The 19,129-nt window shown below is 41.6% G+C and overlaps 1 protein-coding gene across 1 annotated transcript; it reads left to right on the top strand.

The window, feature by feature from the left end:
* Nucleotides 1-1,500: 1,500 nt before the first annotated feature.
* Nucleotides 1,501-18,861, top strand: LOC102775933 (ras-related protein Rab-8B). The gene is made up of 8 exons (XM_087840831.1): nt 1,501-1,789; nt 12,080-12,140; nt 12,294-12,354; nt 12,915-12,992; nt 14,620-14,709; nt 14,975-15,040; nt 15,125-15,175; nt 15,373-18,861. The coding sequence occupies exons 1-8, from the start codon at nt 1,666-1,668 to the stop codon at nt 15,460-15,462; spliced, it is 621 nt and encodes a 206-aa protein (XP_087696957.1). The 5' UTR covers nt 1,501-1,665; the 3' UTR covers nt 15,463-18,861.
* The last annotated feature ends 268 nt before the right edge of the window (nt 18,862-19,129 follow it).

Here is a 19,129-nt window from a genome sequence, read left to right as displayed (position 1 = left end):
AAATGGCTATAACTCTATGTATTGACCTTTTAAACAATACCAGTTTGGGGGGGGGGGGATTAGCAGCAGCATTAAGAAACTGTTTGTTTAAAAACAGAAACCTGTCTTCACTCTTTTCCATACTCTGACCACTTTGTTAGGTACACGTTCTACAGTCCCTGGATTTCTACCAAAAATACTGCTGTCATCGCTCTAAACCAAAGTTGCTGGGCCCCAAATAAGGACAGGAGGGTTAATGCTAAAAATCCAGCTGTGATGAATCGCCATCCCTCCACTGAGACTGTTTCTGATGAGACTTTATCAGAAACAGTAGGTCGATCAACTGGAGGGCCAGATGGCTCAAGACTTTTGCAGAGTGGGTGGAGCAGCTTTAATCCAACAACAGGAAGAAACTGAAACCGAACAGAAATAAGTCATGAACATGAAAATGAAACAAGACCTAACCTTGTGATGGAGTCAGTCTGTAAGAGACGTTGGAATCATGATCCATTAGCAAGCACATAATTCATGTTTATAATAATAAACTAAACAGAAACCAATATAAATAATAATATTTATAATTATCACCCTTTCCCTCCCTGCGAATTACGTCATGTGACCCCGCCCCTATTTCCTGGCTGCGTCAAATTGCGGCATACAAACGGGAAAAAGAGCAGTTTTACTTTCAAAATATTATTTGTTTTTACCTGCAGAGCAGCAGTGATCGAAATGAAAACTAAACTTTTGAAAACAAAATATAAAAATGTAGATAATTGTGAGTTATTTAATTTAAAACAAGAATAACAGAAACATGTTGGAGATTATGTTAAAAAAGGAGCTCAAAACCACTGTATAAAGTCACAAATAATGAATAAAATTAATTAAATAATACATATCAAACTTTATATGATGAAAACTGAAAAAGAAACAATTTACACATATAATATTTTTATATTTTTCATAAATATAATTTGTTTTTAGAAATCCATAAATATAGAGATCAAAATAAACTTTTATATTCACTGAATTTCAAGGGTAGTCTTTCACATGGAGCTGATACACGCATCGTAAATGTTTTTGTGTTAGTACAATGCACACTGCAGATTTGCTTTATTATTATACTCATTTAATTATGTCACAGTCAACACTTAAAAACATTTTTATTACTTTGTTGTAAAGCACATACAAATTGTTTAAAGAGACAGAGGAATACAAACGAAAAAAATTAAAATAGCAAAAATACTTATTATATTAATTCATGACATTTAGAATAAAGAAATAAATAACCATTACTCTATTTTACTATCATAAACCCATGCACACGCCTATTTGCAAACTACTACTACTACTACTAATAATAATAATAATAATAATAATAATTACCTATGATGTTGTTTCTGTTCCAGACTTTTATACGTGTGAAATGTTATAATTACTAACGATCATCAATAACGGAGCACGCTGGGAGAGGCTGGCCTTATTGTGAAAAAAAGGGACCGGATGTGGGCGGGGTAGATTCCGGCTAGCTTGCAGCTGGAGCGCTTCCTGCTGCTTGTCGCTGCTCTCAGAGTGGAACCAGCACGAAACCAGCGCTCCCAGTGAAGCCAGTCCGCCCAGCAGAAAGGGAGCAGGCCGCAGGTTCCGCGTGAACTCACCGGGACACACGGACGGACCGACGGCGGGAAAATGGCGAAGACGTACGACTACCTGTTCAAGCTGCTGCTCATCGGGGACAGCGGCGTCGGCAAGACCTGCCTGCTGTTCCGGTTCAGCGAGGACGCCTTCAACACCACCTTCATCTCCACCATCGGTGAGTTTTCTCCTCATCACCCTCTTCCCGGTGCACCGGCTGAACGGAGGGCTAGCTCCAGGCCACAAGCTAACTGACCGGAAAAGTGAAAGCGTTCGGGTGGGGTGGTGTGGAGCATGTGACCTCTGACCCCTCAGAAACATACAGTAGTTGTGAAGTGATGTATCTGTTAACTAATTAGTGATCGATTATCACTTAATGGAGCATTCCCACGGTTTTTCCCATCCAGTTACTACTACTTATTATCATCAGTATCATAAGCAATACTGTAATCAATAATATCAGCGCTGATAAGTTAGAGTTGGAAACACGTGTCTAACAAACTCCCAATCAGTGTGGTTTAAAACAACTTTATTTAACTTTAGAAAAGAAAAAAGCTCAGCTGTTATGAATACGAAACGTGTTCTAAATCAAAGGAATTTAAGAAGATCCACTAGAATTTTTTTGTTTGTTTGGGGGGTTTTTTAGATGTGGACAAACTTCTAATAGAGTCCGCCTCAGTTTGCTTTGGTGAATCATTTTGTATGATTATTGAACAATTTTAAAGGAAAAATAATAATAATAACACAAATAGAGAGAACATTTTACCAAACAAAACGAAACTAGTAAACTGACTGAGACCAAACCAAGTGGAGAAATAAAGTAAATAAAATTTGAAAATATTAAACTACAAAATTATAGTAACTCTAGTTGGACCTATTTTTCATCTACTGTAGTTTTTAACATATTGTAAAAAGTAATCATCGCCTACGAAACCAAACTGAAGCTGATGAAAATATGTTTTTTTGTGATGAGCCCAGAGAAGTACGTCTTTTGTCCACTTATACAAAGTTTTTGATTTCTTTCAATAAACCCTAACTTTACTTTGAGGGGAAAAACTGTTTTGTTTCACTGACAAAAATCACAGCTCATACTTCATGAATCTGATTATTAATTAGACAAAATTTTGCTTTCATAAATCTTCATTTTTAAACAGACAACATTTTTAGATGAAGTCTAACAGTACTATTTTTTCTGTTTTTTGAGTAATGCCAAAATCAGAGAGTAAAAGAATAAACGATTCAAAATATTTTTACAGAGTGTAGTTATCCTAAGAATTGTACTTTTAGTTTTCTTTTTGTACACACTATGTGCAGATACCACTGCATTGGGCTCTACTTTTTAGAGCTGATGATCTACATCTGAATGTACAATCATAAAAAGAGTCAAAAATGTACAAAATAGTCCTGATTTATTTACGGTTTTTGTAATTATTGTCATTATTTTAATAATTAAAATAAAAAATAAAAAAATAGAATAGACACACTTAAACCCGATGTCACCTCGCCAAATCCTGTGTCATATTTCTGGCCTCAGGAACTATTTTTCTGTCTCCAAAAAATAATAGAAGTAGAATATGTGCCTTTGGGCTCTACATCCTGTGATGAACAGCTGGATAAAATAACAGCTGGACAAAGCAGATCCATGCGATGCTCTCAGATATCTCGGCTTCGGTTTGAAACTTGATGCCACTGGCAGAAAGGCTGCTTCACAGAGAAGAGCGTGCAGTTTGAAACATTAGAAAGATGGCACTGAGTTGCATCATGGGAAATGTAGGCTCCCCTTTTTGTGGTCTAACAGTGAGGATGTGTCCAGCTGTGTTGCTCAGATATAAACCTTCCTGTAGTTAATCTCACAGCAGAGAGTCGGAAACGACAGCGATGTGGATGAAAACACGACGGAAACGTCTGTTAATTTATTAGTTTTGTCGATTTTTTTAATGGAACTTTTATGAGAAAGATTACTAACTTGTAATTCCCTGTTGTTGTGTTTGATTTATTTATATTACTTTTAGATTTCTTCTTCATAGAATGGCAGTAAAAAAGCTCCTTTTTTAAATTTGGAGATGATCGTGAAAAGCAGGTGGATGGAAACAGATCAGCTGCAGCTTTACTCATTTCCTGATCTTTAGTGAAGCTAATTAACATCAAAAAGTTCATCGATAAATTGCAGTAAGCTGCTGCATCAGGAAGCAGCTGTGCTGACGTTTATCTGGAGGAAGATGTTCTTACATGAGGCAGGTCAAAGGTCATATGAGGCCCTGGTGACGTCTCACATTGAGCAGGATGCAGTTTAGTCCTTCTGTCTTTGTGTGGACCCTCGGTGGTCCCTGACCGGGACCCTGAATCCTAAAGGTCCTCACAGAGATAGAGAAGCAAGACTGTGTGTGTGTGTGTTTCCGGTGCGTCAGCGGAGTGTGTCGCTCTGCTGTCTTCCTGGTGGAAACAGGAAGTGGGAGCTGTCTTCTTCTATCTGTCTGCGAGTAGTAGTAGGGGGTGTGTTTGTGTCTTTGGTGTCACAGTGAGGACATTTTTGGTGGTTCTTCGGGCTCTCCCCACGAGGTCTGAGGATTCAGAGTAAAATCAAATATAAGTGAGTGGTTATACAGAGGCTTAAGAACGTGTGTGCGCGCTCGTGTGTGTGTGTGTGTGTGGGAGACTGAACTGATAGAAGCTTTTATTTTGGAAAAAAGAAAAGATTGAGATCATCAAACTGGCTAAAGAGTTAGGTTATTGCTACTCTTATTTATTACTGATTATTTCCTTAACTTGTTCGGTTATTAAACTGCCAGAAAAAGTCTATGTGACGACTTCACATCCCTCAAAACCTCAAAGATTTTCAGCGAACACACAAAGAGAGCAGCAAAAATGTGTCACGGCAGAAGCAGGAAGTTCCTGAGGCCAGAAATATGACACAGGATTTGGCGAGGTGACATCGGGTTTAAGTGTGTTGGAGATGGTTCATTAGTGGGTGATGATGTCACATTTTTACTTTGTCCTGGTGGATCTGCACGGACCTGACTTCACCTGTTCGTCTTTAACTTGAAGTAATAAACATTAAACGGCAGGTAATTTGCTTCATAGCTGACTGAGTGGATGCGCAGCTCCGGATCTCTACAATTAAAGTATTTTTACATTATGTCAAAGTATTTGCTGAATCAGCAAAATGAGATACAATTACAGCCGAATCTGATTACCGCATTTATCAGGGTGTCAAATACATGGCTGGGGGGCCAGAGCTGGGTCGTCAAAAGCTCAGATTGGGCCCCCTGGTTTGAATTCCGGTTTTATTTTTGTTCTTTTATTTTTTTGCTTCCTGACAGTTTAACGTCAGTCACATTTTAACACCGCTTTCCTTCAAGGCTTTAAATAAACTTTATTTATACAGCCTGTTTCCTGTCACACTGAGCACTGAAAGATATTTGCGCTGCAGGCCAGCTTCTCAGATTCATAAAGCAGTTTATCTCTCACGCTCTTTATGTGTTTCATTACAGTTTTGTCATCAGCCGCTCTGCTGCCAGTAGACCTGTCCATGTTTCTGATTGGTCAGAATTATTTGTTAGATTGTTGAAGTCTTGGCTGATTCATCGAGTTGATAACATCTTTAGCCTGATTGCTGATCTCAGGTTGCTTCATAGTGCGGGCATTCGATTGGTTAGCTATTATCTGAACAGCTGATCGGTGGGCGGACTCTCCTCACAGCTGAGCGTGAGCTGCTGAGCTCTCTGCCGTCTCACTTTGGGCTCATTATCTCGGTGTCGCCCTGATTTATTTATTTGATTTGTAATGTGATGATCTGACTGCTGCTGGAACTGAGGGGTTTACTGAGTCTGTAAATTTCAGGCTTTCCACACAGCGACAACCCTGGTTTTTACAGTGGCACCTGAAGGTGTCGTCTTCCTCTCACAGCACTCCACTCTCTGCTGGGTTGTTCCCAGTTCATCTGCCGGAGCTGCATGAATGTTACATGAGCTCCCACAATCCTCTGCTGCGGCGTTTGGACAGAGGACGCTCTGTGGCCGCTCTGTCAGAGGTCTCGTGAGAGTCAGCTGACCTCTGAGCATGTGTGAGTGTAGTATCTGGCTCTGTGAGGGCCACTTTTGAGGAAGTTGCATAGAGCTCAGAGATCAAAGGTCACCTGCTGCTGCATACAGCAGCTACTCTTTGTGGGATTGCCAGTTACAGTCTTGGATCAATATATAGTTACTGCCTGGCTGGCTGCATGGAGGTGAATTCTAATTGGCTGGAAACGTCATGTGACCACGCTTTAAACTGGTTAAACACAAAGTTTTTTTATTAATGCATCTCAAGACTGAACAATAAAAAGTGCTCAGAGTGATTGATGATCAGAACTGCCAAAATAACAAAGAAGAAGAAATGAAAACTGTTATTATAGTGATGGAGTCTGGTACAGCCAGTGTGCTCGTCTGTGATGTAAATATGAAGTAGGAGCAGTAAAAACAGGTACAAGCAGAAGCACAATGGGGGGGTTATGGTGATATTTAGAAGTATTGCTGTGGAGGATTGTCGTGTGCATACATACGTTTTTCATCATACGCACAGGAAGGCAGGAAGAAGGTATTAAATGTTATAAAATGCTGTGATGTTGTGTTTAAGTGCTGCTTTGTGCTGAGTATTTAAACACGGACACTGAGTTACTGGTTTCCTCAGCTCTGATGCAGGCTGTGTGTGTTTGTGCGTGTGCATTCTTCGTGTTGTGTGGACATAAGACGTTCTCACAGTGAGGACTTACTTTCCTACGGAGGACACAAAATAAAACCACCATGATGTAAATGTGAGCGCAGATGCTTAGAGTAGGAGCAGGAAATGAACGTGAGTCAGAGTGATGTGTGTGTGTGTGTGTGTGTGTGTGTGTTCGTGTGGTATTCATCTTCCTGTTTTTATTTCAGTGAGTGAGCGGTCGCAGCGTTACCTGCCTAAAACCTGTGCCGACTCCTATGAAGCTCAAACAATGAGCTGATTGTCAGGTTGATTAGTTAATTGACAAAAACGCTCTGTTTGTTCTGTAGTTATTGTGTTTGAGGCAGAAACTTTGCTTCTCATTGTTTTAAAAGGTCATTTTTAACCTCTCTGTCAGAATCGAAGGCATGTGGCCCAAATTCAGACATTCACAAGTTTGAGTCACTTTAGGTTTCTTAAACCCGGCTGTAGGTGCGACTGGCACAGGGATGCGACCAAACGGAGCAAGCTGGCTAACAGCAGGAAGGCTGAAGCTGTGATGGCAGCCTACATGTTTTAGTCAGCAGACAGAAAAGTTTTAAAGTCACAGACGAGAAACTGAAGCTTCAGAAAGCAGCTGAACTGAAAAGAGTCACAACAGAACTGTACGTTCGCTTAAGCTAAAGCTCCACTTTGCAGAACGTTAAATGCAAGTTTCAGCGCGGAAGGCCTGGCTGTTTGAAAAACTACGGGGTCAAAGGTCTTTCACTTTTCTTAATTATATGTTACAAAGGCTAAGGAGCTATTTTGGACTAGTTGAGAGTTTCGTGTGTTTCTAAAGCAGCACACAGAGCTTTTCGATTAAATTTAAGCATGTCTGTAAAATATATTTGTCTGAATGTTTTTGCTGGCCGTCTTCTGCTCTTTGGCGAGTTTGTATATTTCAGTGTTTGTCTCTTTTTTTTTTTTTTGGTTTTTGTATTGTCAGCCATTTTATTTCTGTTGGGTTTTTTTCCATCAGGTTTTTGGCTGTTTGGGGTGGAGCAGGGCGATATGACCAAAAATATTTATCACGATATACATTTGAAAATTTGCGATAACGATATAACTGACGATATAATTGACACGAGACAAAATACTTTACAACTCCACAACTTTATTAGTGCAAAAAACCCCATCAATGTATTTTCACTTAAACAAGCAGCTGTTTTTTATGTGCATTAAAGTTATATGAATGAATGAATAGCCTTTATTGTCATTGTACAAGGTACAACGAAATTGGAGTGCCACTCCCTTGGTGCAAAATACAATAATAAATATAAATATAAAATATAAAAAGTACAATAAAACAACCGAAGTACTCAAACAATAATAAGTATGATATATACAGAATAGCAACATTCATATAAAAATAAAAATATAAAATATAAACATGTAACAGTGCAAATGTAAATCCTTGCTGACAGTTTAACCAAAAGGCATTTCCAGTGGAAACTGGCCGACATATCCTCAGCATAACCATGTATAATATCCACAAAACTTAAAAAGAGGTTATACACACACAATACGGTAATATTATGTTGAAGCACAGTACGTATCACTCCGCGAGGCTCCGCCTACGATAGCCGTAATGCTCCAACAATCCATCAAGCGGTGCGGCTTCATAGCTTAGCAAAGTCGTACTGAAACATTTGACAGATTTTCGAGCGCCGTGTACATAAAATCGTTTCGAGGTCAGTAAACACAACCAGAGTTCATACATAAGGCACACGGGATTATAAGTGGCACTGTTGATTTTTTTTCAGAAAATCAAAGGATTGATTTTAAGTGTGCCAAACAACACGGTAATAACGACGGCCCGCTAGCATGCGCTACCAAAAATAGTGCTTTGCTGTGTATCTGATGGACGAAAGCTAAACCAGTTCCACCACTGAAGCTGCAGCATTTTTACAAACCAGTTCTGGTTCATCCGTTTCATTCAACGATCCGCTTTCACCCTTCTTATTCTGCGTCGCCGCCATGTGCGTATGTAAACAAAGGCACTGCGCATGCGCGTTTTACCCATATTCTACCGCGATATTTCATTTTCTTATCGTTGCCCAAAATTACACCGGTATTACCCTGAACGGTATGATATAGCCCAGCCCTAGTTTGGGGTTGTTTTTCACATTTGTCTCATTTCTGGAGTTTTTGTCCTTTGCTTTGATCATTTTGTGTCTTTTGTAACTTTGGCAATTTTGCATCTTCTTGACAATTTTTTTTCTGGTTTTGTTTCACTCTTAGACAGTTTTGTCTTTTTGCAGTTTCCTTTTTTATTTGACAGTTCTTCATTATTTTATACACGTTAATTCTTACTTCCAAAGAAATAAACAGTCTGTAATTCTTCTGGTAGTTTCATTTTAATGGACAGACTTGAAAAATATAAATTGATTTGCATGTCATTGAGTGAAATAAGTAGTTGATCCCCTACACACCAGCCAGAACTCTGCCTCCTACAACCAATCAATCAGTCACTCAATCACAGACACTCCTGATCTCGTTATGGATATAAACTACACCACCGCGGGCGAGAGCTGTCAAAGGACGTCAGGTACAGGATTGTAGATCTAAACAAGGCTGTAATGCGCTCGGAGAGAAGATAACAGCTGTTGGTGCAATTATTCGTAAATGGTAGAAATATAAAATGACCGTCAGTTGTCCTCAGGAGCTCTATGCGAGATCTTGCCTCATTGGATCAGGATGATTATGAGAAAAGTGGTGGATCAGCCCAAAACTACAGGAGCAGCTTGTTAATGCTCTGAAAGCAGTTTGGACCACAGACACCAAGAGCACCATTGATAACACTCTCTGCCATAATGGAGTGAAATGGATGTTTGTCAGAGAACGATAATGATTCAGAGAAGGGTTTGGACAAAGTGCTGTGGTCGGGTCGCTCTTTGGAATCGGCTGCATCCGCCGTGTTGGAGGAAGAGAAATGCTGAGTACGATCTTTCCCTCTCCTCTCCTTCCCTCAGCCACAACACTGAGGATGGGTTGTTGGTGGGTCTTCCAGCATGACAATGACTCAAAACACACCACCAAGGCAACACGGGAGTTAACGGCATGGAGTGGGCTAACACGAGCCCACTCTAAAGTCTGACAATGATCAGCTGATGCCCGGGGGACTGTGACATTACTGTTTTGCTTCTTAAAGCAGAACGGCCGATTTATCAGCAGCAGACGAGGCTGTTAGCTGCAGCATTATGTCGTGGGTGGAGATGGCGGAGGTCAGTGACCTCGTCCGCTGCATGTTTCCGTAACAGGCAGCAGAAACTGTTTCACTTCCTGGTGAGAGAATAGAAAGAGCTGCTGAAGAATGGAGGGAAGAGGAGAGGTTTAGTCTGAGCCGAAGAAGAGAAGCAAAGAGGAAATCAGCTGACTCATTTTCTGCCTTTGCTCACATTAAATTCAGTTCTCTACTTCCTACATCAGTGGATTCATAAGAGGAGAGATTGAGAAAGACGGCACACGGAGGCATCGCTTTGATGGTTGATCATGTTGTAAGCACAGCCACAGCTCCAGCGCTAACATCCCCGCCTTTATAAACAGTTAATGTGCCGATGTGTTGCCTTTACGACGCATGGCAACGAAACAAAACACAGCATACACCAAAACCACAACAGGAAGAACTGATGAGTTACAACCTAATAACAGACTCTTCTAGTGTGCTACGATAAAAGAATGTAACACTCTTCTAATCAGGCCCGTTGTGACCAGTGCAGAGAATAAACGTCTTTACAAAGTGTTGAAACCTGCCCGTGTTCTTCTTCTCTAAAAGGAAACAGAGTAGCGTTTCATTTTTCTGTTTTTGGGGGGAGGGTGGGAGCTTTATTTTGGCGGGTCTGTGCTGCTCTCTTGGTCGTGTGCCTCCTGCTGGTGGCTTTGTGCCACTCTTTGCTGGATTTCTTTGTATTTTATTGGGGTTTTTTTTGTTGCTATTTGGCTGTTTTGATCTTTGGTTGTCTTTTGAGACAATGAAGTCATTAATTGAGAATGTGAATGTGATGAAAGTTAACTTCCAGCAGGGCTCAATCCTATCAGTCAAAGTTACAAAGTTAGTAATTTAAGAGTGGGGAAATAAAAATAAAATAATAAAAATATCACCTGCTCTCTGCTTAAATCAGCACATCCTTCAAACATGAGACGCTTAACCATAGAACGGGTCCATAAGAGCCAGGATGGTTTCATCAGTCATTCACTTCTTGTGTCATTAGTTGTAAGATCAATGAATGAGTGAATGAAATCAGTTGCAGCTGATGGTAAAGTGGCGTGAGGAGGGAGGGGTTTGGTTAGAGCTGTAGCCCAGGGATTTGAACCAGCAGCCCAAACAGCTGTGAGCAGGAGGAGCCCGAGCTGTCAGGGCTTCTTGGAAGCATTTCTTCTGCTCAGGCAGGAAGAAGTGTTTTTAAAAATATCTTCGACTTCCCCTTTGACCAGGCAGGCACAAACCCAGTCAGCTGACAGAAGAGAAACAAACACACCTCAGCGTTTGTTTTAACCACATGGCCCTGCTAGCAGGGCTTCCTCTGCATCAGACCGCAGTTTTTAAAAGCATAAAACTCCTGCACTCACGGACAGCCGCTTTTATCTTAACTGTTCATTATTCCATCAGTCCTGCTTTTCTGAGTCTGTCGTTGGGCAGAGAATAAGACGGAGTGAGCCTGAGCGCTCTCTGCGTCTGCTCGTGATCGTTGCTATGATGCTTTGGTGTCTCTGGAGCTGTAAATATGTTTGTGTCCAGAGTAGGGCTGCCACAAATGATTATTTTGATAGTCGACTAGTCACCGATTATTTTTGCGATTAGTCGACTAATCAGATCATCATCCATTGGACGTAAAACTACAGCTTATTGCACCAGCAGCATCTGCTCTTATATAACTATCATTAGCTTACAGCTTTAAGTGTTTAAGGTCTGTGCTAACTAAAAATAAAGACAAGATGATAGTTTATTAAATTTTAATGAAATTTACAGATTGTTTCGGTGAAGTTTAATAAACTCCTTGCTATCTAAAATATAACAGGACACCAGAGTATATTCGCAGCATCTCACACTTCTGATAATCAGCTGTCTGCTTGATGTTTATTCAGCTGTGTAAAAACTATAACTTTAATCTCAGCCAAACAGATTTACTCAGGAACAAAAAAAATACTGAAAAAAGCCAAACAATAACATTTTGAAGTTATCTAAGTGACTTATATATGTTTAACCTGAGTAGCGAAAGACGGCGGTGGGTTTGAAAACGATTTGCCGGAGTCCGGTGTTCTCACGGCTCTAGTTAGCCTAGCCCCCGGCTAGCTATTGAGCTAGTGGGTAACAGACGTCTCCGAAAACGTCGGAGCGCTTTTGAAAATATGTGGTGTCTTGATAAACTGAGCAGATATTTGAGGTTTACACAGCTACATTCTCGCCTGAAAATATGTTAAACGTTTATTTTGTGACCCAGAAAGAATAATAAGAGTAATATTAAAACTAACTAGCTGCCGCCATTGTTGGAAACTGAGCTGGGCTGCGCTACTTCTTCTTCTTCGGGGTTTAAAGGCAGCTGGCATCCTTGTACATGCAGTGCTGCCATCTTCTGTTTCAGTCCGTTATTACACTCTTAAATCCTACTACTTATTCCTGCGTCTTTTGTGACCTTACAAAGCTTCAAACGACGCGTCGACTATTAAATCAGTCGTCTACGATTTTAATAGTCGACTAATCGTGGCAGCCCTAGTCCGGAGCTTGAAGCTGACGTTGTTTCTCTTTCAGGAATCGACTTCAAAATCCGAACGATCGAGTTGGATGGAAAGAAAATCAAACTGCAGATCTGGTGAGTGCCGCTCTCTGCTCCAGCTTCCGTGTGTGAGCTTTGAGAGGAGATAAACCTGAAATCAGGTGTTTCACACTCGAGGCTGTTTTGTTGTGTGTATATTTTTAATGAGCCTCCTCAGTGCGGGTGTTTAACAGTGGCTTCTTCCTGCAGGGACACAGCAGGTCAGGAGAGGTTCAGGACCATCACAACGGCCTATTATAGAGGAGCCATGGTAAGACACACCCCCTTCCTGTTACCCCTCTGCTGATGCACAGGTAACGTGTCAGTCACCAGTGAAACAAGCAAGCAAACCTTTATTTATACAGCCAATTTTATTCCAGCTGAAGCACAAACAAACAAAAGGCAGTGATAAATGTAACAGAAAAGACACATTCAAGCTAATCCATAAAGAAATAGAAACCAACAATAGATGAGTAAAACAATAAAAACATGACACCAATAGAAATAAAATGGAAAAACTTGTGAAGATCAGCATTAGTCCAAATTAAAACCTAAAGTTTAAAACCATTAGAAAAGAAATAACATGATGACTGAGACCACGACTCAATTATCTGCTTTAGTTGGATTTAAACTCTGATCATGTGGGAGCACACCTGCACACCTGTACACCTGATTTGCTTCAGTGCCAAGTGATTGGTTGAGACCAGCCACAACCAGGAGGCCTGAGCTGGTTCACATCATGCAGGGCCTTGTTAAAACAAGCTGGTCCTGACCTCAGGAATCTGCTTGCACTTCCTGTGCTGATGTCATTTCCTGTCTTGTGTTCATTAGGGCATCATGCTGGTGTACGACATCACCAACGAGAAGTCCTTCGACAACATCAAGAACTGGATTCGCAATATCGAGGAGGTAGGCCACGCCCCTTTGATGTCACGTGACTTTTGTGATTTTCAGAGCTCACGTTGTTCAGAGTTGGATTTGAAGAGGTCTTCAAAGAAATGCTTGTATGACGTCATCACAGAGTCATGTGATCTGTTACATAACGAGGTGACAGACGCTCTCCATCAGATCTGGCTGAGCTTGAGCTGTTTTTGCAACAAAGATTGGGGGAAAATTTCAGTCTCTAGATGCACACCCCATTTTATTTGCTTAAAATTTTGAAAACCATGTTATTTTTGTACCACTTCACAATTATGTGCTGCTTTGTGTTGGTTTATCCTAGAAAATCTCACCGCGTTTGTGGATGTAAGATGAGAAATGTGTGAAAAGTCAAAGAGTATGAATACTTTTTCAAGGCACTGCATAAAGGTTAGGGTGTAATTACGACTTCCAACACCCTGATGAGTTTTGAGAAGTTTTTTTAATACAGTGGATATGAAGGACGTCTCCCTTCTGACTAATGGAGTTTTATGAAGCTAGAGAGTAAACTCGTGCCAAAGGTGGAGGAGAAAGTTGTAGGTGTTAGTGACAATTAGCATAAGCACCTTCAGGCTGTGGATGTTTCTCACCCAGCATTGACAGCTGAGGTAAACAGTGGGCTGACAGCTTTCCACAGGTAGGGAAAACTGTGGTATCAGTGTGGTAACAGAATCACACACACATCAAACGGTCTAAATTAAACGGTTTTTAATCACTCTTGGGTGACTAAAGCAGAACTCAGTTGACTGATCTGAAAGGCTGAGTGGGTTTTTGTTAGTGTCAGCATCAGCTGTGGTTTGTTTGCAGTGTATTTAACTCAATAACTCAAACAGGTGCAGCAACGACTCCTCAGGCTGGAAAATGTCAGTGAATTGATGAAGATTAAAACTCAAAACACTTCCTGCATATTTTTTAATTTTAGTTTAGTAAGTACGCCATCCTTTAAGATGGTTGGAAGATGTGACATCCTCATGACTCATTTCTGGACATCAGACCTGCTGAGCGCTCGTTCCTGATGATGTGTGACATTCAGCGAGCAGAAGATAAGATCGGTGTCAGTACCGTTACTCTGCGACCGTGTGCGTTCACTTCCACATTACAGATCAATTCCAGCTGTAATCAGTACTCAGATATTGAGATCAGTGATGAACAGCTGCAGTTATCTCCTGTTTGAGAGGCTGTGGTGTAGGCCCTCCTCACAAACACAGCACACAGAAATGCTCTAAATCCATCAGTTTGCTTTGAGTGTATGTGGTAAAAATGTGCAAACCTGACATGTGTTCAATTTCCATCATTTATCGGGGTCTTTGTGGCAGAGATGCCAAGACCTCCGTCTCCCCGGTCGCCTCCTGCAGCTCTTCTGGGGGGACGATGTGATCTGTTTTCTATCCAGTGAATTCTTCTCAGAAAAACAAGAATTCACATTTTTGAGATCACACATTTTTTTTTTTTTTGTTCAAGGATGCAACTAAATAACTTTAATTTATAAATAATTTTTTTTTCTTGTAAAGCAGTACATTTGAAAATTGAAGGATAACAACAATAATTATATTTTAGCGTTAAAAACATGGTGGATTAATCCATGTGTGTGTGTTTGTGTGTGTGTGTGTGTTTTCAGCACGCCTCTGCGGACGTGGAGAAAATGGTTCTGGGAAACAAGTGCGACATGAACGACAAGAGACAAGTGTCCAAGGAGAGAGGAGAGAAGGTCTGAGCCGATCCCTGCAGAGAGCAGGACTCATTCGATCAAACAGGAAACGTCCAGGAGATGATGTCATCTTATTATTGTGCATTTAGGAGCAGACAAGATTTTTACTCTTTGCTTTGCTTCAGGGATTCGTTTGCTGACAGTTAGAAACGCTGCACACTGATTTCAGCCTCAATGAGATAAAACGCGTCTGAACTTATGCTTTAAATGTCACTTCAACCTTTTCTTCTACCGCGGTGTAATCCCTTTCTCTTTGGTTTTCCAGCTCGCCATCGACTACGGGATCAAGTTCCTGGAAACAAGCGCCAAGTCCAGTATCAACGTGGAGGAGGTGAGTCCTGATCCCGATCCGCCGTCTCCTCCGTCAGTCCCGCGCACACGAGGCGACTCATTTCTGTCCCGTTTCCCTTCACAGGGCTTCTACACGCTCGCCCGAGACATCATGGCCAGGCTCAACAGGAAAATGGTGAGTTGGCGCTCCGACTCGAGCAGCTGGCTCCAGATATGTAAATGACTTGATCAGCTGAACATCCGGGGATGAACGTGCCGCTAAAATTAAAGACGGAGTTGGTCACCGTGAGCAGGAGATGCTGTTAATCGCCATAATCAGCCCCGCTGTGTTCTTATAGCTGATGTGACCTTTGACCTCCTTTCTTCCTGCAGAACGACAACAACCCGTCAGGTGGAGGTGGGCCCGTCAAGATCACGGAGCCCCGCTCCAAGAAGAGCCTGTTCAGGTGTTCGCTGCTGTAGGCGGAGCCTCAGCTCAGACCTCCTCCTCCTGCAGCAGGAGCTGAGGAACAACCTGTGGACAGTTTAGAAGCCTGCTGTGACTCCTCCTCCTTTTCTTCTTCTTCTTCTGTTTTCTTGTTGTCTGCTGTCAGCTCAGCAGTCGGAGGCTGAGCCAACGCAGCATCTCAGTGTTTGTTGCAGCGAGAACACGGAGGCGACGATGATGATGATGATGATGGCGATGAAGGACAAGGCCGATGACTGTTTGTACCAAAGTGGGTGGAGCTGTGGCTCCGCCCTCTCCTCTGATTTTACGCGTTGAGGATGAAGCATTTAAGGATCAGACATGTAGCAGACTCTTGCAGAGGCTTCAGTCCGACTCTTACAGCAACTGACCAATCACAGACCAGCGGCCTGGACTACGAAGCAGGTAACCAAGGATACGAGGTGCGATTAAAGAGTTCAGTCAGGCGGGTATCCACCTACTGCAGCGTGGACGTCAGCAGCTCCACAATCACCCGCGATGACGGCTGGATCTCGCTCGGGTCTCTGTTCTGTCTGCATCTTCAAATCCATCCGTCAGGCTCTCGCTTCCTGCCTCCCTCACTCATGAACACACTTCTCCGATGGGGCAGCAACTCATTCCCAAAGAGTCTTCGACCAAATTCAAATCAGAATCAATGCTTTCCATTTTTTAATTATTATTTTTTTAATAAACACCGTAACTGAACTTTCCGATCGCACCTCGTATGTCTCATCATGATCTAATCGTGAAAAGTGGGAACACGGTGGTTGTGAAGCCAAACCAGGTTTTCTGAATCTCTGTGCACAGGTTTACAGCCCCGCGCACCGCCGTCACAAACCCCAAAACCTGTGTTAAACCTGAGGTCTCTAAGCCCAGATCCTGCTTCGTGGTTCAGGCCTCTGTCAGATCGCTTCAGCTAATCTCCTGCACGCCGCCTAAAAATAAGCTGAACTACAGGAACTTACCTGATGTTGGTTATCAGAGGCAAACTGTGCAGGACCTTCTTTGAAAACGTCCTGAAATGTGCAGCTTTGTATTTTAGGAAACTTTGCAGGAAATCAGCTGAAAAAATTAAAATAAATATATATAAATATATATAAAAATGTATAAAATCATTTTCATTTCAATCTTGAATTTCCAACTCAAACATAGGAAGTAAAAGCCCGGTAAGATCGGCGGGCTTCGAACAGACGAGTGGAAATCATAAAAATATTATCGAGTTTTAAATTTTGTGTTCACTAAAATGTCTTAACCTTCATGTGACCTCCAGCCTTCATTTCCTTTCAGAGTTTATTTTAACTAAACAGAACTAATAGTTTTATATTTTATCTTTTTTTTAATGCGTCTTTAGTTAATTCTGTTCCTTTAAAACGTCTCTGTGATAAATATGTATGAAAGCAGAGAAAGTCCCTGCGAAGCAGCTTTTTCTTCTCTGTTCAAAGACGCGAAGAAGCTTCTGTTTTTACTTTTGATGCTTTTCTGTGTTTTTGTATTTAGTCGTTTAATGGCACACGTGGTGCTTTTATTTTGTACGTTTTCAAAGGAACTGTACAACCTGCGCTTTTATTTTGAAGTGTTTTATTTTCATGTGCAGCTGCTGGTGTTCGATTTCCTCTTTCTGACTCCCGATCGGTTCATTGGCTGAAACTATATATTTGTCATCGTAAAAGATGTTCCTGCTAAAAAAATTTTTTTAACTTCGGTCAGAAGTTAAAATCTGAACAATGATTGATTAAATTCGATGAGCACGGCGTGGAAACGTAAACTCAAACTTTTAGTTTCCTGTAGTTTACTCTGAAAAGCTGAAGGAACTCGAGCTCTGAAACGTTTGCAGTCGATATTCTGCGATAACTTTGACCGTCACGACAATCCCAAAACACCCCAAACAACGGCGGGAAGCGAGATGGAAACACGCGATATAAAGTGAAGCTACTTTCAGTTTTTGGAAAGTCCTCAAATTCATATAATCCCTCCTGACTGTTTCCGTGAAGGCAGAGTGAAAACGGAAAGATTTTGTGACGTCTGTCCTGAGCCCGCCAAAAACGAGTGAGGCGCGTCGCCGTTGGTCGTTTTTGTCTCGCTTTAGATGGGTTTCTAGTTTTACAAATATCGTGAAGTATATCAGAAGCAGTGTGTTTTTTATATATTCAAGTACTTCATAAAGATCCTACAATAACAGACAGCGCCCATGTGCACGTAGTGACAGTGGGAAGGAAAAACATCTTTTTAACAGGAAGTACCCTCCGGCAGAACCAGGCTCAGGAAAGACAGCCGCCGGTTTAAGTGATTAAATATCCCATTTTTGTCTGAAATATGTCTGTACTCGTTTTTACTGGAGCCTGGTGAGATGCAAGGTGGTATCAGCAAACTTGGCTTACCCCCCCCTGAGCACTTCCTGCTCAGCTCAAAGCCTGCAGCATCTGTTCTGCGAGTTCCTTTGGAGGAAAAATACTTTCAGTGATTTAGCTTCTGGAAAATTCCTAAAACTGAATTCTGGCTTGATCCCGAGTTCAGCAGGAACAGACGCTCAGCAGCTGCACACGAAGCCCGTGTGCAGAAATCAGTGTTACAGCACGTTTGTTTACAGCAGCAGTGCTTTTATTGTACTCCGCTCGGCTTCCTGTCACAGCCACAGACTGTAAATAAAGATGGATGACATGCCGCCTCCTCCTCAGAGTATCCGCCATTCTGGTTTAATGCGGAATAACTGTGACCTCAATCAGAGAAGCTGCCAATCATGGCCACAGACATCAGCTTAAAGCACCCAATCAAAAAACAGTAAGAATGTACTTGGAACCTGTGTACCACGTTTCCTCACTTCCTGTCATCCATCTTTATGTCCAGTCCTAACGTCTTAAAGATTAATGAAGAGCTGAAGGAGGCGTGCTCAACGTGTTTTTGTACTTTTCAGCACTTTGTAATTCGCTATGCAAAAACCACTTTTTCCTTTTATCAGGAGTTTGTGTTACTGTGCTCTGATTGGTCACACAGGTCGTCAGACACATCGATGTGTTTGTCAGAGGTCATACTTTTAGTAGGAAACTGGAGTTTATTTTAAATGTGACTTTCAGATTAAAAGCCTTGTCACATCAGCACATGGAAAGACGGATGGTTTTAATAAAGTTTTATATTTGGGACTTTGGTGTCGGCTGGGATTGAAAGTTACTGATGAGGGTGAAACAGATGAAGGCTCTGAGGAGGAGCTGGATGTTTTCTTTTTTTAGTCTGAATCAAAGAAAAGGGCTGCAGACCAGAGGCTCTTAATGTGAAATTCACAAGACTGATTCAGTAGGTTTCGGTGACCTCTGACCCCATCAGTGTCTTCCGTTTGCTCTGAGATGTTTGGAGCGTCGTCGCTGCTTCAGCTGATGAACAATAAACAACTTTTTCTACCATCAGGTTTGTTTTTCATCTTTAATCGCTCAGCTGCTGAAGTGAGGAGAGGATGCCTCGGGTTCACTGAGGTGATCCGGGCTGAGGCTGTTTGAAACACTCGCCTGACCTCAACGTGTGCAGGAGATGTTGGGTTGTGTGATGATGAAACTTTATTTAAAATTAGTTTTTACACTACCTGGTACAGGTACAGTAATTTACTTTTACAGGTGGTAAATGAGATCCTATAGGTGTAACTCTGCATGTGACAGTACAATCAGAAGAGAGGTG

The sequence above is a fragment of the Neolamprologus brichardi genome, chromosome 1 (assembly GCF_056152115.1).
Source record: "Neolamprologus brichardi isolate AB-2024 chromosome 1, ASM5615211v1, whole genome shotgun sequence".
Classification (NCBI taxonomy): Eukaryota; Metazoa; Chordata; class Actinopteri; order Cichliformes; family Cichlidae; genus Neolamprologus; species Neolamprologus brichardi.
Note: the sequence above shows the minus strand (reverse complement) of the source record. Positions and strands in the feature narration are given on the sequence as shown.

Excerpts from the sequence above, each read along its gene's own strand:
- LOC102775933 (XM_087840831.1), top strand. The coding sequence starts at position 1,666 with ATGGCGAAGACGTACGACTACCTGTTCAAGCTGCTGCTCATCGGGGAC. Across the intron at positions 12,355-12,914 it reads CCTATTATAGAGGAGCCATG|GGCATCATGCTGGTGTACGA; the intron begins GTAAGACACACC and ends TGTGTTCATTAG. Across the intron at positions 15,176-15,372 it reads CCAGGCTCAACAGGAAAATG|AACGACAACAACCCGTCAGG; the intron begins GTGAGTTGGCGC and ends TTCTTCCTGCAG.